At 41.9% G+C, this 24351-nt stretch overlaps 1 protein-coding gene across 5 annotated transcripts in view; it reads right to left on the bottom strand.

Moving 5' to 3' along the window:
* Window positions 1-24351, bottom strand: part of SPAG1 (sperm associated antigen 1) — a 95367-nt gene that overhangs the window by 30015 nt on the left and 41001 nt on the right. For all 5 annotated transcript variants that reach the window (XM_008001218.3, XM_073018251.1, XM_073018253.1 and 2 more), the window contains 2 exons: window positions 6459-6812; window positions 5969-6068 (listed from right to left, as the gene is read on the bottom strand). In XM_008001218.3, coding sequence (XP_007999409.3) covers window positions 5969-6068; window positions 6459-6812 — 454 coding nt within the window. The remainder of the gene's footprint in view (window positions 1-5968; window positions 6069-6458; window positions 6813-24351) is intronic.

The raw sequence follows: 24351 nt of genomic DNA, 5'->3' as shown, positions 1-24351 counted from the left end.
GCGTACTGAACTCCCAAATATGTACACATCCGAGACTTCGTCTTGGGAACCAGGCAACATGCCAGAAAGGCAAATCCAGAGTAAGAGAGCAATCACATTTGTGTTCCTTTCTTTTAAACCAATAGCAAAGCACTCTGCATTTACTCTCTCCCACTGAGGCGGGAGCTCCCTGGCAGCATGCCCTGGCATCCCCAGTCCCCTAACAGAGCAGCATGGCACAAGGCACAGAGCAGGGTTTCGACAGATTCTTGTCGTTGACAGATTAAAAAGAAAATTCTTATTTGCATCTATGTATTTAATAATAAAGTACAGAACCATAAAAGTTGCATCACATTTTGAAAATCGGCACTCTAAAACTTACTAGTTTATTATGATTCACTTGCTGCAAAAGGGCTTCAAAAACAGACCAAAAGGGAATCAAGGAACTAAACATACAATGATTTCTTCTAAGTCATGAATTTTCATCTTGCATGTTTTAGTCTATGAAGTGTTTCCAATATCACTAAAGATGTATCTCATGGTTGTGTTTTTTGGTTTTGTTTGAAGTGTTTAAAGCTACTTCAGCATTTAACATACTTCATTATATTCTGAAGTAAAACAATAAAAAAACTGTACATATAATCCTCAATTTACAATATGGTTATGTCCCAATAATCCCATGGTAAACTGAAAATATGTTAAGTCAAAAGGCAGCACAGAGTCTTTGGTTAAAGAATCACCAGTGCTTAAAGACTGAAACCTTGTGGTTGTGTGTCCCTTTCACACCATGGTAAAGTGAAAAAATTGTAAATTGAACCACTGTAAGTTAAGGACCATCTGTATTTATGAATGAAAACTATAGTACTCTTGGTTTTAACAAAATCAACAGAAGCTGCAAAGAAGTCCTCCATGCAGAGATCCTATGAAGAGCCTCCTTTCTATATAACCTACTAACTAGCATCTGCACCATACTGTCCACATTAAAGATTGTGGATTTATTCTTTCAGCTCATGCTATAAGCAGTTAATATATCAAGTAGTTAACTTTCCAGGAAAGCATGAGCAAGGGCTGCTTTCTTTAACTTGTTTTTTTTCCAATAGTCTTAGAAATCTGCTGTGTATTCCTGTCTATAATGATTCAGCAATGAGGAAACATTGACAGAGTATCTGCTATGTGCTAATCACTGTAGACTTCCCCATCTAATCTCACAACAAACCCATCAGATAAATATTAATATGTTCATTATGTGGGTGAAGAAACAGAAACATGAGGAGTGATGTGCCCACAGGTCAGTTCTAAGGTGAGCTTCGTGAATGCAAGGGCATTGCCTGTCCTGAGCACCGCTATATTCCTAGTCCTAGATCAACACCTGGGTCATGAGAGGCACTTGGCAAACTTCTCTGTGAGTCCTCAAGAGCCTACACTCTGCCTAACGCAGTACACACAGAACCACTGCAAATGAAGGAACTCTGAGTCATCTGCCACTCAGACCACTCCCCACATCATACAGATACTCAGCTGCACTTGTGGGAGCCCTTCTGGCGTATCATTGAAGTTATTCTAGAAATGCTGTTAAACTTAATCTGCTTCACTTCTCTGAAAAAATAACCAATTTCACTCTGCCTAGGTGTTAGGATTGTGATTGATTTTAATGATCATCTTTGTGCTGTGCTAGTTTTTTCTTAAGTTTTCTATAATAGGTAACCGGTTTTTTTAAAACAGTAAATGTTATTTAAAATATAAAATTAAAATCAAGTAAACATATTTCAACACTAGACAATAGATCCGTGGGTATCAGGATCTGTCACCTGTACCACTGCCTTAAATTTAGTTCAGTTTATTGTTTAGGTAATATTAACTCTATGAGCAGAGTCACAACCATGTGACTACCTTCACTTCACAGAAGACTTCCAATGACCAAGGTGCCATTTATCTATTCAAGATGGCCTTAAGCCAAGCTTGGGATCTAAAATCGATGAGATGATGTATTTAATTTTTAGCACTTTCTGCCCAGTAAATGCAAGATTTTTTTCTGTAACCGCAATCCTGCAAATGAATATGAACTTATTAATGGAAATTCCATTAAGGAAAAAAACCACCCATGCATAAAAGTAAGCACAGAGAACTTTTGAAGCAGAGCTCACACAAGAGGCTATCTATTCAAGGTAACACAGTTAAGACCCTAAAGAATCTTCTAATTTCAAGACTGTTAGAGTAGCAAAGATAAGAAAAAGCAGAGAACTGGCCAGGCATGGTAGCTCAAGCCTGTATGTAATTCTAGAACTTTGGGAGGCTGAGGCTGGTAGACCACTTGAGGCCAGGAGTTCAAGACCAGCCTGGCCAAGACCTGTTTCTACTAAAAAAAAAACAAACTACAAAAATTAGCTGGGTGAGGTGGTGCACACCTGTAATCCCAGCTACTGGGGAGGCTGAGGTACAAGAATCGCTTGAACCCAGGAGGTTCAGAGGCTGCAGTGAGCCAAGATCATGCCATCGCACTCCAACCTGGGTGATAGAGACTCTGTCTCAAAAAAAAAAAAAAAGAAAAAGAAAAAGAGAAAGAAAGAAAAGAAAAGAAAAAAGAAAAAGCAGAGAATTACTAGGCAACATTCATTTGTATTTAGCCTGTTGAAATGTCCTCAATGGAAAGTCACCAAAAGACTTTTGGTGTGGTTTAGATAAACCAAAAACGTTCTGATAGATAAGAAAAGTGAAGTTTTTTCTTTCTCAGTGTTTGATTCCTGATACCACTTATCTGGTAATAAGAACTTTTGGGCCAGGAGCAGTGGCTCATCCCTGTAATCCCAGCACTTTGGGAGGCCAAGCCAGGTGGATCACTTGAGGTCAGGAGTTCAAGACCAGCCTGGCCTGCAGCATGGTGAAACCCCTTCTCTACAAAAAATATGAAAAATTAGCCAGGCGTGGTGGCAAGTGCCTGTAATCCCAGCTACTCAGGAGGCTGAGGAAAGAGAATCACTTGAACCCGGGAGGCAGAGGTTGCAATGAGCCGAGATCGCGCCACTGTACTCCAGCCTGGGGCACAGAGCAAGACTCAGTCTCAAAAAAAAAAAAAAAAAAAACCTCATGGAACTCTCCAAAGAGCAAAATATAATTAACTGAAAAACTAAACAAAACAAAAAAAAACAAAAAAACACAAAAACTCCCTTTAACATGTATGCAATCTATTTGAATATAATCACTTGAGCTAAAAAGATGTTCACAAAAGCAGAGTGGCTTCTCTAGCCTTAAACAAGATTGAGAATCACTGCTTTAGTGTAAAATCACTCCCTGCTGGGCCTCATCTGCATTTCTCTTACACTGGGATTGGTAGGCCAGCTATCAAAGAAAACATCTGAGTAGAGCGGTCTCTACAGAGGTCAGCACCAACCAGCAAGGCCAGGTTCCTTGCCTAGAAAACAGCTCTTAAGTTAGTTAGCACAACCTACCTAAACAGATGTCCACTTCCCTCTCAGGCAAACCATCTCCTGCCCTCCCCTAGGACAAGCCCCCACTCTAGCTTCCCTGGACACCATGGCTGGAGTCCCATCCTTGACTTCCTCCTGTGTCTACACTGAAACGCAGCCAATTTTAGCCAGTAAATGTTCATTGCCTTAGAGGATCTCAGGTAAGGACAACACAAATCCACTCTTCTGCAGCAGCTCTAATGTTAGGGGTCTCAAGTTTTAACTAAAGTGTCCTGACCTCTCTCACTGTGGAAAGGCCTAAAACAAGTCTGAAGGGTTATGTATTAGAAACAGACACTTGAGCTGAAAGGATGTTGGCTGCAAATCACCACGGGCTTCGTATCCAACAAATTCACATGGTCTGGTCTGTTAAGAGCACTGGTAAAAGCCCTTAACAACTGGCTCTCTGGGTAAAGAAAAAAGGAGGGGTGGGAAGCCCAGATTTGTGGCATTTGCTAATTTCATGGTATTAAATGGTATCCCACCATGGCAGATTTCAAAATATCAACTTGACATCAACCAGCTCACAAAATCCTGAAAAATGTGATAATTAGCGAGTATGAGCCAACACAACTGAGGATTCGGTCTGATGTCAGGCCAAAGAGAATATAAGTATTATTCACTTCAAATTTAGATATGTAAAACTGGCAAAAAAATCCAAGTGCCTCCAGGCCTTCTTTTTAAACTTAGGCACAGATACTAGCAAGCTTTACCCGTATCAATAAACTGATACAGTCAATTAAAACAATACTAAATTACTGACCTTGTAAACAGTGTCCACATAATTTACTGTTCAAACTAGAGTTTCTGAGAGTATTATATGAGACAACATGGGTAAGCCAGAGCTGTGTTAGTCAAACTAGGACATGACTTCTTCTTTTGGGCTTCTTATTACTTAATGGTGGAAAACAATGTTTTATTTATGTAGATATTTACCATCCAGGCAGGTAACTTATTGAGTACCATGGGTGACTAATATGCTTCGAGGGGTACAAAGCTGTGTAAGACACAGTTCCTCAGAGGCTACCAGAGGCTGGGAAGGGTAGGGGGAAGTGGGGGACAGGCAGAGATTTGTTAAAGGATACAAAATTACAGCTAGATAGGAGGCACAAGTTCTAGTATTCTATAGCACTGTAGGATGACTATAGTTAACGATACATAGTTTCATATATATGTATATGTATATATACGTGTATACATATATACACATATACATATACTTCATATATATGGATATATATTGATAACTTCATATATATATGGAGAAGTTATCAGGCTTCTCCAGTAGTCTAGGAGTGATATGAAAAGAGCACGAATTAGGGCGGTAGCAGTGGAAATGAAAAAAGTTTGCACAATCTTCTATAACTCTCTTCATATATATACACACATATGTACATATATACATATACATATATATACATGTATGTGTATATACATACGTGTATATATAAATATGTGTGTGTATATATATGTAAAGTTTACAGTAGAGTCTCTTGTCTGTTGCCCAGGCTGGAGTGCAGTCGTGGGATCTCGGCTCACTGCAACGACGTCTGCCTCCCAGGTTCAAGCGATTCTCCTGCTTCAGCCTCCTGAGTAGCTGGGACTACAAGGGTGTGCCACCACACCCAGCTAATTTTTGTATTTTTAGTAGAGACCAGGTTTCATCATGTTGGCCAGGACGGTCTCAAACTGACCTGAAGCAATCTGCCCACCTCGGCCTTCCAAAATGCTGGGATTATAGGCATGAGCCACTGCGCCTGGCCACATCATATATATTGAAGCATCACTCGGTACCCCATAAATATGTACAGTGATTAGTTGTCTATTAAAAAAAGAAAAGACATGGTTCCTAACCTCAATGTGTTTAAACCCCCTTCAGTGGATAACAGGACTTAGAGGTGTGACCAAGTGTCAGTGTAGGTGTTACAGGCCTGCAGATGACCAGGAAGTCTGGGGCACCCCAGAAGGTAGAGAGAAGGGGTAGCTGAGCAAGAACTTCAGAAGCTAAGATATGCAAAGGGCATTACCACCATTAGGGGCAACCTGGGCAAGGGCTCAGAGAACAGGGTGGGCGAGAGTAAGCAAGTGGTCCAGTAGACCAAATGGAAGCAGAAACTTGCTTGGAGGCAGTGTGGTGACAGAGAAGTTTACAGTTATTTCGAAGCCAATACTGAGCCATTAAAGGCCTGTTGGAAACAATCTGAACAAAATAATGTTTCAGGAGAGTTATTCTGATGCCGCAGTGGATTGGAATTAGTTATCAGACTTCTCCAGTAGTCTAGGAGTGATATGAAAAGAGCACGAATTAGGCAGTAGTAGTGGAAATGAAAAAAGTTTGCACTGTCTTCTATGACTCTCTTCATATACGTGAGATAATTTCTGATTTTTATGCATCAATCAATTAACATACCATAAAGCTCTTAAGAAATTAGATCCTTAGGCAGAAAATTTAGGATCTTGGATATTGCATTCACCACAATGAAATTATAACAATCTCTTGACAAACCTGAAAACGTGCAGTTTACCTGTTACAATCTTGAATGCAGCCACTGCAGTTTCCTTCTTTTAGGTAACATGCTGCTCTATTTGAATATAAGATACTTAGATCATCTGCAATTTCACTTCCTAAAAATCACATTTAATTAAATACAGTTAAAATCCATTAGCAAGATCACAGTTCACCAGAATTACAAGACAGCCGAGGTCTCCGGTGGGGTGGCACTGCAGTCCTACAGACTGATCATGCATAACTCGGCGGAGCTGCTACCCACAATAGCCACCAAGGGAAAGCCCGGCGGGGACGGAGGCAAATGTGCCTGGCCAGGAACATGCCCGCATTCCAAGGTGCTGCTCACTGAGGTCAGGTGGCACGGCACTCTTAGTCACCTGGGAGGAATGCAGCGATGCCGGCGCCTGTCATTCAGGAGGCGGCAGCGCCTCTCCCACGGGGCCCCTGGGGATCGGGTGAACCGCAGAGCAAGGGGCCCGGGAAGCGGCGGGGCGCGGCGCACCTACCTGCCGGCTCCAGAAGCGCGATTGCCGCCGAGTACTTGCCGGCCGCCTCGGCGAACTGCCCGCTTCGGAACAGCTCGTTGCCCTGGCTCTTCAGGCCGGCCGGGCTAAGTGGGGCGGCGGGGGTCTCCGCGCCCGGCCCGCCGCCCGGATGCCCCCTGGCGCCGCCGCCCGCCGCCGCCGCAGAGGCCCGCCGCGGGCTCCGCTTGTCCGCGCCCGCCTCCGGGGTCTGGCCCCGCCGCGGCGCGCCCCTTGCCGGCCGCTTGCCACCCTCGGCTTTGCCAGTCAGCTTCTTCTGGATGTTGCCCATGGCACACGGCTGGGCGGCGCGCGCGGCTCCCGCCGGCTCCGCGGGCTCTGTGGGGAAGTGGATGCGGGAAGTGAGGGTTTGCATCACTGGGAAAGCTGCCGGGGAGGCCGCGGGGGCGCCCGGCGCGGTGGGCGGGCTCTGGGGAAGCCGGGCCGGGCTCCGCCCCTGCGGGCGGAGCTGGTGCTGGACGACCTCTGCCGCCCGTCGGGCCAGTCCGCGCCCTCGGGGCCTCTGCGGCTTCCTGAGGACTCGGCTCCCGAGCTCTGGCCAGAAACCTACCCTGTCTGTAACTGTTTAAGCGCTGAAGGGCCTGTGGCTGAAAACCGGCACCTCAGAGCCATCCCCTTCATCAAGCCCACCTGTCCAGTTAGAGCTTACAAAATACGTACTTTTTTGAATGGAATTGCAAAAACTTGAACACAATTATAGTACCCAACACGGAGGCACCTTTCCTTATTTTAAAATATTAGGAGAAAAAGATTTGAAAGAAAAATAAAGCATAAGTGATTTTTAAGGCATTTTAAAAGTTAATTTAGCAAAAGAGTCACAAATTAGGCACCTAGTTTTTAAGCTTAAAGGGAGCCTTAAAAACAGTAAATTTTCCATCCCATTTTCTTATTCAAACTAAAAATTTATTTGATTTTGATTAGGAGTTCGGGTATTAATAGCTTTAATATTTGTTGAATCTATTTTTAAATATGAAAAGGATGTATAAATATTTAATTTATGGTGTCTTATCAATATTTAAAACAAAGCAATTAATCATTTCAAAGCACTGTTAAAACATACTTAAATATAGAGATTTCCAAGCTTTCTCTAACTAATTCTTATCTGATTCTTAATGGATATATTTTCCATTCTCTTTCATGAATGGTAAAGCCAAGATTTTAAGCATAGAGACAGAGGGAACAGAAAAGCATAATTATTTAAGTGAAAATCAGTAGGTGATCACCTTAAGACAAGCATCAAGTATAAAAACACATTAATAAATACTGTTTCCTATACAGCAGAATAACATTCAATTTGGATCACCAGCCAAAGAGATCTTAATTAAAACAATAAAAAATATTTTGCTATAAAGATAAATCTGCAGATTAAACCCAGCAGGGTTATTAGAGTAAGGCTCCAGTTTTCATCTGGTTTCTGTCAGTCAGGTTCTCCTCCAGAAACTGGGTGAAAGCACAAAAGTCAGGGTTGGCAGAAACAATGGTCAGCTTGGTATTACTTTCACCCCTTTGTACAGTATCCCCTCAGGTCTGACCAATACTATCACGGCAGTTCATTTAGAACTAATATGGGTCACATTAATCCTAATACCAAGTATTATCATTCCCACTTTACAAATGAGGCAACAGAGAAACAAGGAAGAAGCTAAGGAATGCGCTCTAGTACACAGAGCTAGAAGCCAACATAACTCGGATTTGTTTTTATTTTTATTATTTTTATGTATTTATTTTGACACAGGGTCTTGCTCTGCTGCCCAGGGTGGACTGCAATGGGGCCATCATAGCTCACTGCAGCCTCGACCTCTGTGGCAGGCAATCCTCCCCTTAGCTTCCAGAGTAGCTGGGACGACAGGCGAGAGCCAGCCACAATGCCTGGCTAATTTTTAAAATTTTTTATACAGATGAGGTCTTGCTCTGTTGTCCAGGATGGTCTCAAAGTCCTGGTCTCAAGCAATCCTCTCTCCTTGGCCTCCCAAAGTGCTGGGATTGCAGGCATAAGCCACTGTGCCCAGCCATAACCCAGATTTGAACTGAATGCAAAGCATTCTTTCCTTAAGACTGAAATGGCCCTAAACAACTCTGATAGTCTCTGGACAGGTAAAGAGAGGCCCAAACATGAAAGACTTGTGAGTTCTGTTGGGTGTTGGGATAACCATGGGACAATGCAGTGGAGCTGTTCAGTGGGTGGCTCCACATGTAGATCAGAAAAGTGGCCTTATCCAGAGACGGTGACTTGGGAGTTACTAATATATAAAAGTTTGGGGCCGGGCACGGTGGCTTATGCCTGTAATCCCAGCACTTTAGGAAGCTGAGGCAAGTGGATCATGAGGTCAGCAGTTCGAGACCACCCTGGCCAACATGGTGAAACCCTGTTTCTACTAAAAATACAAAAATTAGCTGGGCATGGTATTGGATGCCTGTAATCCCAGCTACTCAAGAGGCTGAGGCAGGAGAATCGTTTGGACCCAGGAGGTGGAGGTTGCAGTGAGCCAAGATTACACCATTGCACTCCACCCTGGGCGACAAGGCAAAACTCCATCTCAAAAAAAAAAAAAAGTTTGGGTGTGGAACTGGCAAGGTGGCTTACTCCTGTAATCCCAGGATTCTGGCAGGCTGAGGCAGGAGGACTGCTTGAGGCCACTAGTTTGAAGCAAACCTGGGCAACATAGCAAGACTCCATCTCTACAAAAAATAAAAATAAAAGTTTGGATGTGGATGGGATCACTCAAAGGCTCACAAGGATCCCTGAGATATACTAACACTTAAAGGATGAACAGAGCAAAAATCTACAGTGTAGGCACAGAAATGCCTAGAAATGAAAGAAAAAAAAACAGGAGCGCATACTGCCTCAGAAACACCAAGAATAGTTTGGGAAGAAAGGAGTCAACAATAACAACTATCAAAGGAATGAATGGCCAACAGTGTAGCCTCAAGTAGGGTAGTGTGAGCAGTTGATAGACCAAAAATCCTCAGCAAAATACTAGCAAACAGATTCAACAGCATACTGAATGGATTATACCCCACGGCCAAGTGGGATTTATCCCAGGAATACAAAGATAGTTCAGCATTAGAAAATCAATCAATGCCAACATACCTCATTAACAGAAAAAGTAAAGAATTGCATACATGATCCCACAATTGATGCTGAAAAGGCATGACAAAATCCAACATGCTTTCATGATTAAAAAAAAAAAAAAAAAAAAAACTCAGAAAACTAGGAATAGAAGTGAAATTCCTCAACATAATAAGGCATATTTATGAAAAACCCAGAGCCAACATCACATTCAAAGATAAAAGTAATGAAAGCTTTCCCCTAAACATCATCAACAAGACAAGGATGCCCATTTTCACCAGCTATTCAACACTGTACTAAAAGTTGTAGACTGATCAATTAGGCACTAAAATGAAATAAAAGGCATCCAAATTGGAAAGAAAATAAAACTCTCTCTATTCATAATTATATGATCCTATTTATATTTAAAAAAAGAATCCACCCCTCTTCACCACCCCCACCAAAAAAAAAACCTAGAGCAATAAACAAATTCAGCTAAGTTGTAGGGTATAAATTGTAGGGTATAAGATCAACAAGCCAAAATCAGTGTGTCTATACACTAGCAATCAACAGAGCAAAAAGGAAATCAAGGAAACAATTATATTTATAATAGCATCCAAAAGAATAAAATATCTAGGAATAAATTTAACCAAGGAGATAAAAGTATTACTTTAAGAAATTTTTAAAAAGACTTGAATAAATGGAAATATATCCTGTAATCACGGATAGGAAGACTTATTGTTATTAAGGTTAAAATGTCAATACTACTCAAAGCAATCTACAGATGCAACACAATCCTATCAAAACTTTTTGCAGAAATGGAAAAGACAATTCTTAAATTCATACAAAATTGAAAGGAATTCAGAATAGCCAAAAAGATCCTGAAAAAATAAAATCAAAGGGCTCTCTTTTCTCTCTTTTTTTTAGACAGGGTCTCACTTTAATGATATATTAGTCAGGGTTCTCTCTAGAGGGACAGAATTAATAGGATATATATATGTAAAGAGGAGTTTATTCAGTATTAACTTACACAATCACAAGGTCCCACAATAGGCTGTCTGCAAGCTTGGGGAGCGTGGAGAGCCAGACCAAGTCTCAAAACACAACTCAGAGTGTGATGTGATGTTCGAGGGCAGGAAGCACCCAGCACGGGAGAAAGATGTAGGCTGGGAGGCCAGTCTCTCCTTTTCATGTTTTTCTGCCTGCTTTATATTCGCTGGCAGCTGATTAGATTGTGCCCACCAGATTAAGGGTGGATCTGCCTTCCCCAGCCCACTGACTTAAATGTTAATCTCTTTTGGCAACACCCTCACAGACACACCCAGGATCAATACTTTGTATCCTTCAATCCAATCAAGTTGACAGTATTAACCATAACAACCACCCTTGTCAACCTGAACCCATATACATTTCCCGAGATTATACATAATCTTCAAATAAAGACAATAATAAGGTCATAATTATACCTAACATAATACAACTGTCCTTTGTACAACTAGAAATGCACCAATCCCCAACCCAAATACCATAACATAAAGTGAATAATACTTAAATGCTGATAAGAAGTCAATCTTATGTCACATGATAAAGGAAAAAGGAAATAAAATGAAGACATTTTCTTAGTACAAATGTATACCTGCACAAACATGTTTTTAATAAAAGGAGAGAATACTCATGACAATTACAGTCCCCGTTTCTGCAGCTGGTCACGCAGTCATAGCTGGTATTGATGACTACCTTCTTCTACTACCCATTCTGTATTCCCTTTGCCTTCAGTAAGCACCTTAGCAGGTCGTGGTTTTTTTTTCTGATGGAGTGCCCCAAACCTTCATTCCTGAAGGGTCTGGGCCATTTGTAGTCCTGGCTGGATTGGGTTGTTGCAGTTTCCCATTGACCTTAATCAGAGGACATAGTAATACTAAGAGATGCCCTCACGGATCTCCTGCATTCCATACATACTCTTCCTACATAGAGTCCAGGTCAATCACCCCAGCCAACACTGTGACTCCATTCTTAGTTGACTTAAAGGTAGGAGGAGCCCAAAGTGTCCAGGTGGCAATCTTAACTTCCAGTTTAATGGGATCATTGTTGTGTCTCCTGGTGGCAGCATTCCTCCCTCTGGAACTAAGACCTCTAGGCCAGCAGAATGTAATGCCACAGGAACAGGAAGCAAAAATTTTGCTAGTGGATTGCTAGAGGTGATGGTGAGTGGTACCACTTCCACTCCCACCCCTTGATTCCTGGACCCATGAATCCTGACTATGGGAGGAAGAGTACCATCTATTGGACACTGATTCAGAGCATACACGGCCTTCTGGAGAACTTTGCCCCAGCCCTGCAAAGTGTTGTCACCTAGTTGATGTTGTAGTTGTGACTTCAAAAGGCCATTCCACCATTCTATCAATTCAGCTGCTTCAGGATGATGGAGAACACGGTAAGACCAGTGAATTCCATGAGCATGAGCCCACTGCCAAACTTCTTTATGCATAAAGTGAGTGCCTTGGTCAGAGGCAATGCTGTGTGGAATACCATGATGGTGGAGAAGGCATTCCATGAGTCCATGGAGGGTAGTTCTGGCAAAAGCATTGGGTGCTTCTTCCAAGTCCCTGACCATCCAGCCAAACCATTGGCTACAACCCATGAATCAGTATATAATCACACATCTGGCCATTTCTCCTTCCATGCAAAGTGTACAACCAGGTGCAGTGCTTGAAGTTCTGCCCACTGGGAAGATTTCCCTTCACTGCCGTCCTTCAGGGATGTCCTAGAAAGGGGCTGTAGTGCCGCGGCTGTCCACTTTTGGATGGTACCTGCATATCGTGCAGAACCATCTGTGAACCAGGCCCTAGTCTTCTCTTCCTCTGTCAACTGATCACAGGAAACTCCCCAGGAGTTTCTGCCTGCTTCAGTGCAGGCTCGGGGAGAGAAGGCAGGGTGGCAGGAGTAGAGACCATGGAGAGTTTCTGCCTGCTTCAGTGCAGGCTGGGGGAGAGAAGGCAGGGTGGCAGGAGTAGATACCATGGGCATTTGAGCCACTTCCTCATGTAACTTATTTGTGCATTCAGAACTTGCTTGAGCCTGATCACATACAGGCCACTTCCATTTGATGATGGAAGGCTGCTATGTACAACCCCCCTGATGGCTAGATGGGTCAGAAAGCACTCAGTTCATGATAGGCAGTTCAGGTCACATGGTTACTTGATGACCCATAGTCAAATGTTCAGTTTCCACCAAAGCCCAGTAACAGGCCAAGAGCTGTCTCTCAAGAGGAGAGTAGTTACCTGCAGAAGATGGCAGGGCCTTGCTCCAAAATCCTAGAGGCCTCCACTGTGATTCATCTATGGGGGCCTGCCAAAGGCTCCAAACAGCATCCCTATCTGCCACTGACACCTCAAGCACTGCTGGATCTGCTGGGTCATATGGCCCAAGGGGCAGAGCAGCTTGCACAGCAGCCTGGACCTGTGGCAGAGCCTTTTCCTGTTCTGGACCCTGCTCAAAATCGGCCGCCTTTCAGGTCACTTGATAAATGGGCTGGAGTAACACACTCAAATGAGGAATGTGTTGCCTCCAAAATCCAAATAGGCCCACTAGGCGTTGTGTCTCTTTCTTGGTTGTAGGAGGGGCCAAAGGCCCCTTCACCTTGGAAGGAATATCTCAACAGGCCCCACACCACTGGACCCCTAGAAATTTTACTGAGGTAGAAGGTCCCTGAATTTTAGTCAGATTTATTTCCCATCCTCTTGCACACAAATGTCTCACCAATAAGTCCAGTGTGTTTGCTACTTCTTGCTCACTAGATCCAATCAGCATAATGTCATCAATGTAATGGACCAGTATGATATCCTGCCGAAGCAAAAAGCAATCAAGGTCTCTCTGAATAAGATTATGACACAAAGCCGGAGAGTTGATATACCCCTGAGGTAGGACAGGAAAGGTATATTGCTGGCCTTGCCAGCTGAAGGCAGATTGTTTCTGGTGGACCTTATGAACAAGAATAGAGAAAAAGGCATTTGCCAAGTCAATGGCTGCATACCAGGTACCGGGAGATGTGTTAATTTGCTCAAGCAATGAAACCACATCTGGTACAGCAGCTGCAATTGGAGTCGCCACCACTTGGTTAAGCTTACAATAATCCACTGTCATTCTCCAAGATCCATCTGTCTTCTGCACAGGCCAAATGAGAGAGTTGAACGGGAATGTGGTGGGACTCACCACCCCTGCATCTTTCTTTTTTCTTTCTTTTTTTTTTTTTTTTTTTTTTTTTTTTGTGACAGAGTCTCGCTCTGTCACCAGGCTGGAGTGCAGTGCCACGATCTTGGCTCACTGCAACCTCTGCCTCCCAGGTTCAAGCAATTCTCCTGCCTCAGCCTCCCGAGCAGGTGGGACTACAGGCGTGCGCTGCCATGTCCATCTAATATTTTTTTTGTATTTTTAGTAGAGACGGGGTTTCACCATGTTGGCCAGGATGGTCTCAATCTCTAGACCTCGTGATCTGCCCGCCTCGGCCTCCCAAAGTTCTGGGATTACAGGCATGAGCCACCGTGCCCAGCCTTATCCCTGCATCTTTCAAGTTCTTGATGGTGGCACTAATCTCTGCAATCCCTCCAAGGATGTCATATTATTTATGATTTACTATTTTTTCTAGGTAGAGGCAGCTCTAGTGGCTTCCATTTAGCCTTTCCTACCATAACTGCCTTCGCCCTGCCAGTCAGGGAGCTAATGTGGGGGTTGTGCCAGCTGCTAAGTATGTCTATGCCAATTATGCATTCTGGCACTGGGGAAATGACCGCAGGATGAGTCCAGGGACCCACTGAACCCACTGTAAGTCCTGAGCTAAAACTCCATTAATTACCTGACCTCCATAAGCCCCTACTTTAACTGGAGGACCACAACGATGTTTTGGGTCTCCTGGAATCCATATCAGCTCAGAGGCAGTGTCCAGTAGTCCCTGAAATGACATTTCCCTTTCCCCAGTTCACAGTTCCCCTGGTAAAAGGCCGGAGTTCTCCTTGGGGAAGGATGGGAGAAAGATTCACTGTATAAATTGTTGGTACTGGGCCGGGCGCAGTGGCTCATACCTGTAATCCCAGCACTTTGGGAGGCCGAGGTAGGCAGATCACGAGGTCAGGAGACCATCCTGGCTAACACGGTGACACCCCATCTCTACTAAAAATACAAAAAATTAGCCGGGTGTGGTGACGGGCACCTGTAGTCCCAGCTACTGGGGAGGCTGAGGCAGGAGAACGGTGTGAACCCAGGAGGCAGAGCTTGCAGTGAGTCGAGATGGCGCCACTGCACTCCAGCCTGGGCGACAAAGCAAGACTCTGTCTCAAAAAAAAAAAAAATTGTTGGTACTGTAGTGGGGTCCTACCTCAAGGGGACCCAGCCTCCCCTTCATACAAGGGGTTCTGGGTCTATAAACTAGCTCAAGTCTGGAAATTAATTGAGAAGCCATGATTCTCTGTTTTTACAATTCAAATCAGTCTTTTGTCCATTTGACCTAGAAGTTTTCTGCTTGTGTAAATTAAATAGGAATGCAGTAGGCTTCCTATCAATTTCACTTCTAGGAACACCATGATGAATTAGCCAATGCCAGAGCTCTACATGAGCCAGACTATTCTGATTGCTGCTTTTGCCTCTACTGTCCATTATGGTAGCTACGTCCACCTTACCTTTGACAGTTGAGTGCCGCCACTTGGCCCCCACCACCTCAGGATCCAATTATTCCCACTGTATTTAAATTTTGTTGTTGAGTGACTGCAGTTTCCACTGTTAGATCTGATATACAGAGAAGAGCAATTACACGGCTCTTCAAAGATACAGGTACTCCTATTTTACAAATAGGAGACTCACAAATCTATTTTACAAGGCATTTATCAAGGGTATATCTTCCGGACCCTCCCAGCTGGGATGAGTAGGTCTAACGTGACTAATCCACTCCACCATCCCAATCTCCCTAAGCCTTTGGATCCCTTCCTCTACATTAAACCAACGGAGATCAAGCATTTCTAGCTGGCTCACAGTGAGCCATCTTTTAATTCATAATGCAGCTAACCAAGCAAATAAACTATTATAACCTTTTTTTTTTTTTAAACACTCCAAGCTGCAACATTAAAAGCAGAGTCCCTACTTCATGGGTCCAAATCAATAAATTCAGCCTGATCCAACTCTATGTTCTTTCCACCATTATCCCACACCCTTAATATCCATTCCCAGGCCTGTTCTCCAGATTTCTGTTTATATGAATTAGAGAACTCAAACAGTTATTTTTGAATGTAGTGCACCTCCTTATGGGTCACACTCTCAACCTCACCTCTAGGAGCTGGCCAGAGATCAGCCTGGCAACTGTCTCAGGGGAGGCCATCACTGTTGCCTCAGGCAGTGCAGGGTTTATCTCCTCAGACAAAGGTGGAAAGGCTGATGGCAGCATGAATCGAGGAGGGGATGTTGCCACTACTGGGTATGGGGAACCTGTTCCTTCTGGCAAAATAAAGGTTCATCAGAGTTTACAAACTCAGTGTCCCCAGTTTCATCAAGATCCTCCTATACATCCCCATTCCAAGTTGCAGGGTCCCATTCTTTTCCAATCAATGCCCTTATTTTAACAGTGGACACCTGGCAAGGCTGTGCATGCACCTTTTGTTGCAGGTCAGCCACTCGCATGATGAGAGCTTGTGTCTGTTTTTCCACAATTTCAGCTCTTCATAGGAGATAAGACTCTCACTCAGGGCAATCTTAGTAGATTTGAAGCTCAGTATCTGTTTCTGAAGCTGGGAGACAGAATCCCTGAGTTCACTTTCTTTCACCACTTTTTCCACTGAACTTAGGAGCAACCAACCAGCTTCATTATGTTCCTTGGTTCTCCACATATGGTCAAAGGTATTATGTATACAGTGACTAAACTCCTTGCCTCTCATAAGTGGTGAATCAGGAGTGTCAAATGCATTTATTTTGCACAACTCTCTAAACAGTTCACACCAAGGACTATCAGTATTCTCCATATTATTAGAAGTAGAGTCCTTAGCATTTTGGGGTCTAATCATATTAAGCAGCCAACTCTAGAAACCCCAAAACCAATGAAAGAACTTCAACCTTAATATTCTGTTCCTCTAGAACCACTCCGGGTACTAAAATATATACTAGTCAGGGTTCTCTAGAGGGACAGAACTAATAGGATATATACACATATGTATATATGTGTGTGTGTATATATATATAACTCATACACACACACACACACACACACACACACACACATATATATGAGTTTATTCAGTATTAACTCACACGATCACCAGCTCGCTCAGTAGGCTGTCTGCAAGCTTGAGGAGCAAGGAGAACCAGTCCAAGTCTCAACATTGAAGAACTTGGAGTCTGATGTTCGAGGGCAGGAAGCACCCAGCACGGGAGAAAGATGTAGGCTGCTGGGAGGCTAGGCCAGTCTCTCCTTTTCATGTTTTTCTGCCTGCTTATATTCACTGGCAGCTGAGTAGGTTGTGCCCACCAGGTCTGCTTTCCCCAGCCCACTGCGGTGGATCTGTCTTCCCCAGCCCACTGACTTAAAAGTTAATCTCTTTTGGCAATACCCTCACAGACACACCCAGGATCAATACTTTGTATCCTTCAATCCAATCAAGTTAACACTCAGTATTAACCAGCACAAACGCCAAGGCTGGAGTGCAGTAGTAGGCTCAACAAAGCCTTGAACTTCTGGCCTCAGCCTCCCAAATTGCTAGTATTACAGGCATGAGCCACTGCACCCAGTCTCACTCTTCTGGATTTCAAAACTTACTAAAAGCTAGAGTAATCAAAACAGTGTGGTACTGGCATAAGGAAAGACACAGAGACCAATGGAAAGGAACTGAGAGTTGATAAATAAACCCATACGTCTATGGCCAGTTGATTCTTGACAAGGGTGCCAAGTCTATTCAATAGGAAAAGAACAGGGTTTTTTGTTTTGTTTTGTTTTTAAAAAAATAAATGGTGATGTGACAACTGGATTTCCACATACTAAAGACAAACAAAAACAAAACAGAAAACAAAACTAAGTTGGACGCTGTTTTGGAAAAACTCTCAAACTGTTTTTCCTCTACTCTCACACCACCACAATAATCATCAACATAGAAGACTTCTGTGACCAAATGTGTGAGGGCTTATCCCCATGCACCAAGCAGTGGATACTAGCTGGGCATCTTCCAATTCAGTTCTGATGCTATATGCCTAGAGATAGTGTCAGATTCCACAGGATGAGGGCTCAGTCCCCAAGGCTGCCTCCTACATCAAACACCACTTACAAGTCTGGGCCTCCAAAACTTCTCACTAACAGGCTTCAAGTTAGGGTTCCCATGACCCCCACTCTTTGAGTTCAATTAATTTGCTGGAGCAGCTCACTGAACTCCAGACATGTTTACTGGCTTATTACAAAGGATACTGCAAGGGTTACAGAGGAAGAGGTGCCTAGGGCTAGGCACCTTCCAGGAACTTCCCTGTGTTCAGCTATTGGGAAGGAAAACGTTTGAAGTCAGCATTCCTTCTCTCAGGATATGTGGCAGGACCCTCTCTGGGAGGGTCTTCTGACTCACAATCAGAAAGGCAGGGTAAGATTAGAGTCCTGCCTTGGGGAAGGCGAAAGGAGGTCTGGAGAGATTGTTTCCTGAAGCCTGAGATAGCCAGCATTAGGACAAAAGTCTGTAACAAGGGCTATCGGAGTTGTATAAGCCAGGAACTATGACCAAAAACATATATATATGGATACACACACACACATATGTAATACCATACCATTTACCTCGTACTGTATATAAAAATTAAAATGGATCAATAACTCAATAACCTAAATACAAGAGCTACAATCATAAAAATCTTAGACAAACACAGGAGTTGGCCAGGCACAGGGCTCATATCTGTAATCCCAGCACTTTTGGAGGCTGAGATGGGAGAATGTCTTGAGCCCAGGGGTTCAAGACCACCCTGAGCAACATAATGAGACCCCTGTCTCTACAAAAAATAAAAATGAAAAAATTAGGCAGGGATGGTGCCATGTTTCTGTAGTCCAGGCTACTCAGGATGAGGCAGGAGGATCACTTGAGCCCAGGAGTTAGAGGCTGTAGTGAGCTATGATTGTGCCACTCTGCACTTCAGTCTGGGCAACAGAGAGAGACCTTTTCTAAAAAAAGGAAGGAAGGAAGGAAGGAAGGAAGGAAGGAAGGAAGGAAGGAAGGAAGGAAGGAAGGAAGGAAGGAAGGAAGGAAGGAAGGAAGGAAGGAAGGAAGGAAAAGGAAAACACAGGAGTAAATATTTAAACCTTGGATTTGACAATGGATTCTTATATATGATATCAAAAGTACAAGCAACAAAAGAAAAAATACCTGAAAAAAATCTTTCTTAAGGGAGGCTCTGAAAAAAATTAGATAAATTGGACTTCATATAAAAATTAAAAATTTGTACATCAAAGGAAATTATCAAAAAACTTAAAAGATAGCCCACAGAATGGGAAAAGTATTTGCAAATCATATTTAATAAGGGTCTAGTATCTAGAATGTATAAAAAATGCTTACAACTCAACAATAAAAAGATAAATAGCCCAATTAAAAATGGGCAAAGAGGCCGGGCGCGGTGGCTCACGTCTGTAATCCTAGCACTTTGGGAGGTCAAGGCAGGTAGATCACCTGAGATCAGGAGTTTGAGACCAGCCTGGCCAACATGGTGAAACTCCATCTCTACTAAAAATACAAAAAATTAGCCGGGCGTGATGGTGGGAGCCTGTAATCCCAGCTACTCAGGAGGCTGCAGCAGGAGAATTGCTTGAACCTGGGAGGCGGAGGTTGCAGTGAGCCAAGATCATGCCATTGCATTACAGCCTGGGCAACAAGAGCGAAACTCCATCTCAAAACAAAACAAAACAAAAAAAAAAAAAAAAAAGGCAAAGAACTTGAACAGACATTTCTCCAAAGAGGATATACAAATAGCCAATAGCGATTGAAGAGACAGTCAACATAATTAGTTCTTTGGAAAATGCAAATCAAAACCATAAGGAGCTACCACTACATACCCATTAGGATGGCTTTTAACCAAAAAGGCAGACAATAACAAGTGCTGGCAAATATGTAAAGAAATTGGAACGCTTATTGCAGGTGGGAATGTAAAATGGGATAGCCACTTTGGAAAATAGTCTGCATTTCCTCAAAGTTAAACACAGTATATCACCCAGCAATTCCACTCCCAAATAATGCACAAGAAAATCTAAAACATCGGTTCAAACAAAAATCTGTACATGAGCGTTCACGACAGCATTATTCATAACAGCCAAAAAGTGGAAACAACCGAAAGGTCCAGCAACTGGTGAATAAAGAAAATCTGGTATTATCTACACAATGGAATATTATTTCTACAGAAAAAGGAATGAAGTACTAATGCAAGATGCAACACACATGAACCTTGAAAACATTATGTTAAGTGAAAGACAGATACAAAAGGCTATATACTATGATTCCATTGGTATGAAATACTCAGGATAGGCAAATCCATACAAATAAAAGTAGATTAGTGGTTGCCAGGGGCCCTGGGAAGGGTAAAATGGGCAGTAACTGCCAATAGGTATGGAATTTCTTTTGGGGATGATAAAAATGTTCTGAAATTAGATCGTGGTGATAGTTGTACAACTTTGTGAATATTACTAAAATTCACTGAATTTGAAAAGGATGGATTTTACTATATATGAATTATATTAAAATATTTTTAATGCTTATTTTACCTCACTTTTGACAACAAAGGGTACTATTTTTTTTTTCTATCTCAGCCAATTTGATAGGAAAGAAAAAGAATCTAATTTTCATTTTTATGAGTAATAGAAAGTTTATTGATCGTTTCTATTTCTTCATTAGTGATTTGTCTGTTTGTATGCTTTGCCCAGTTTTGTACTAGCATGTCATCTTTTTCTTATTTTGTAGAAACTTCTCATATTATAAGGTTATCAACCCTTTGCCATCTTTCCTAGTTTGTCATTTGTCTTTTAGTTTTTTACGACGCCTAACATATACATGTTTTTCATTTTCACATAATCAAAATTATTCACCTTCCTCTTTACAATTTTGTTGATTGTTTGAACTCCTGGAAATCTCCAACTTCCACCCTCCTGATCCTGCCGGTTCTAGGACGAGAGAAATACTGATCTATGTTTTATTCTTCTGTTTGTGAGTGACTGTTTAATTTTCTTAGCTTTCATTTTTAAGTAGGAATACCAATAACACTGCAAGGGAGGGTAGATGCTCACTTTCCTCTGATTGCGTCTCTGTAAGGAGATAGATGGAATAAATACCAAACTCTCTGACAGCTACAGCTGTATGGTGACGGCCACTTCTTCCTTCTAAATGATCTCTACTAGTGAAGGCAAACAGATAGGGAGCTTCCAGGAAAAAGTCCATGAACTCAAATCCCCAGGTGTAATCATCCTGGCCAACAGGCAATTTGTTAATACTGGCCCTTAGAAGGAGAGGCAAAGAAAGCCTATCAATTGTCTTATCTCAGTACCTGACACAGAGTAGGTGCTCAGTAATTGTCAGTTGTTAAATTAAATCCATCAGTTATGTAATACCCCAGTCGGGGTGAACTGGGCCTGGCCAACCTGAGTGGAATTCATAAAGGGACAGCATTACCAGCCAAGGTTACAAAACACAAATTGCTGCCTTTTTCCACGGTTCTGGAACATACCCCATAACGACTGGGAATTCTTTCCTGGAATGTGATGAGATGGAGAACCACATGTAAAGATTCCAACCTGATAACTTTCCTCTGGGCTTTAACATGATTTTCCTAAAAGTGACTCAGGTTGCTTCTCTTGTGTCCAAGGCTCTAGCACCTCTTTTCACACTGTATCAAACAATGTAACTTGTCTGAATGTAACTAGTTCAATGTAACTAGAGGTGAATGTAAACTAGTTCAATTGATTTCATTTTAGGATGAAAAGATTTTGTCTGAGTTTCTGACTATTTATTCTACTTAATCTCAATTTACTTTTCTGATAAAAGGGAACTTACTGGTCTTAAAATTTATATTATATTATTTTTCTAAAAAAAAAAAAAAAAGATGGGGTCTGGCTATGTTGCCCAGGCTGGGATTGAACTTCTGGCCTTAAGCAATCCTCAGCCTCCTGAGCTTCCTGGGACTATGAGTGCATGCCACTGTGCCTAGCTTAAAAATTATATTCTTTGTATCAGAAAGAAACTTACAGCATCCAATGCTCATAGTTGGAGGAGAAATTCTCAAATAAATATTCCAGGCTTCTGTCTTGAGAAACTATGTTATAAAAAGAGGAGCAAGCTGAGTGTGGTGGCATGCCTATAGTCCCAGTTACTCTGGAGCCTGAGGTGGGAGAATCTTTGGCCCAGGAGCTCGAATCCAGCCTGGGTGATATGGCGAGACTCCATCTCAAAACGAAAAAAAGAAAAAGAGAAGCAAATGAACATAAAAACAAGCAGAAGGAAGAATATAATAAAGAGTAAAAATCAATGAAATTGAAAAAAAAAATTTTAAAGCAGAGAAAAATCCATGAAACAAAAGCTGTTACCTTGAAAACATCAATATACATAGCTAAACCTCTAGCCAGTTTGACAAAAGAATAAAATACAAATTACCAATATCAAAAAGGGGGAGATCACTACAGACCTACCAGACATTAAAATAACAAGGGAGTACTATGAACAGCTCTTATGTAGATAAACTCAACGACTGCAATGAAATGGACCAATTCCTTGAAACTACCAAATTACCAGGATTCAGCTAACAAAAAATAGATAACCTGAATAGTTGCATATCTATGGAAAAAGTCAAGTTCTTCCTTCCATCCTTCCTTCCTTCTTTCTTCCTTTTTTTCTTTTAAGAGATGGGATCTTGTTATGTTGACCAGGCTGGTCTCAAACTTCTGGCCTCAAGCTCCTGCCTCAGCCTCCCAAAGTGGTGGGATTTCAGGCATGAGCCACCGGCACCCATTTAGAAATAAAATTCTTAATTCAGAATATTTTACAAAACAAACTTCAGTCCTGCATGGCTTCACTGGCAAATTCTACCAAACATTCAAAACATATATATATCAATTCTATGCAATCTCTTGCACAAATAGAAGTAGAGGAAGCACATTCCAACTCATCTTATGAGGTTGGCATTGTCCTGATACCAAAACCAGGTTTTTAAAATGTAAAAGTAAAGAAAAAAGGAATAAAAACTATAGTTCAATATATCTCATATCCAATATATTAACAGACAACAGAAGAAAACTATATGACCAAATCAACTGATGCAAAAAAAAAAAAAAAAAGCATTTAAAAAATCAACATCAATTCAAGATAAAAACTCCCAACCATCTAGAAACAGAAGGCCACTTCATTAAGTTGATACAGGGCATCTATCAAAACCCAACACTTATCATCAAACTTACTGGTAAGACTAAATGCTTGCCCTCTAAGACTGAAAACAAGACACATATGTTCACTTCAGTGCAATAAAGCAAGAGAGAGAGCAAGAGAGAGAAGAAATGAAAAAATAAAACTCACCTTATTTGAAAACAACATAATTGTCTATGAAGAAAATTCCAAAGAATCTACAAAAAGGATCCTAGAACTTATAAGTGAATTAGCCAGATTGTGCTAGATCAACCTAGAAAATAATCAATTATATTTCTATATTCTAGTAATGAACAACTGAATTTTCAATTTTATAAAATTTTTAAAAATGTGATTTACGATAACTTCAAAAAGCTAAAATACTGAAGTATAAATCTGTCAAAGCCTGTGTAGTATCTGTATGCTGCAAAACAAAAAACACTAATGGAAGAAATCAAAGAGGACCTAAATAAATGGAGAGACATACCATGTTCATAGATTAGAAAATGCAATATAGTCACAATGTCATTTCTCCTCCAAAGTGATCTATAAATTCAGTTCCATTTCAATCAAATTCCCAGCATGACTTTTTCCCCCTGAGAATGGGAAGTGCTGTCACCCATATGGAAGTGCAGTAGCATGATCATGGCTAACTGCAGCCTCAAACTCCTGGGTTCAAGCAATCCTCTTGCCTCAGCCTCCAAGTAGCTAGGACTACAAGCATGCACCACCATGCCTGGCTAATTTTTTTGGATGACTTTTTTTAAATAGAAAAAAACCAATTTTACTCCTTTATATCTGCCATACTATTATTATATTCTATCATAGATCTTTATATAATGATATATAGAAGAAAATCTCTTGTATTTTACAATGACTAAAAATACAAGACTTTTTTTTTTTTACAGTGGCGTGATTTCAGGTCACTGCAACCTCTACCTTCTGGGCTCAAGCAATTCTTCTGCCTCAGCCTCCTGAGTAGCTGGGACTACAGGAGTGCGCTACACGCCCAGCTAGTTTTTGTATTTTTTGTAGAGACAGGGTTTTGCCATGTTGAACTCCTGCACTCAAGCCATCCACCCACCTTGGCCTCCCAAAGTGCTGGGATTACAGGCGTGAGCCACAGTGCCTGGCCCATACAAAGACTTGTGGTAAAATAGTCACCAAATATAAGTCATTGTTAAGTAATTTCATATGATAAATAAATATAATTCAATATTAAGAGAAATGGGAGGAATGCAGACCATAAAAAGTAAGATATTCAGAATCTATATCCTAGGGGAAAAAAAGGAAAATATAACAGAAAAAAACTGATTTTAAAACTATGTGTGGCCATGCACGATGGCTTACACCTATAATCCCAGCAATCTGGGGGGCTAAGGCGGGAGGATGGCTTGAACCCAGGAGTTTGAGAACAGTCTGGGCAACATAG

This window comes from Chlorocebus sabaeus, chromosome 8 (assembly GCF_047675955.1).
Source record: "Chlorocebus sabaeus isolate Y175 chromosome 8, mChlSab1.0.hap1, whole genome shotgun sequence".
NCBI lineage: Eukaryota > Metazoa > Chordata > Mammalia > Primates > Cercopithecidae > Chlorocebus > Chlorocebus sabaeus.
Note: the sequence above shows the minus strand (reverse complement) of the source record. Positions and strands in the feature narration are given on the sequence as shown.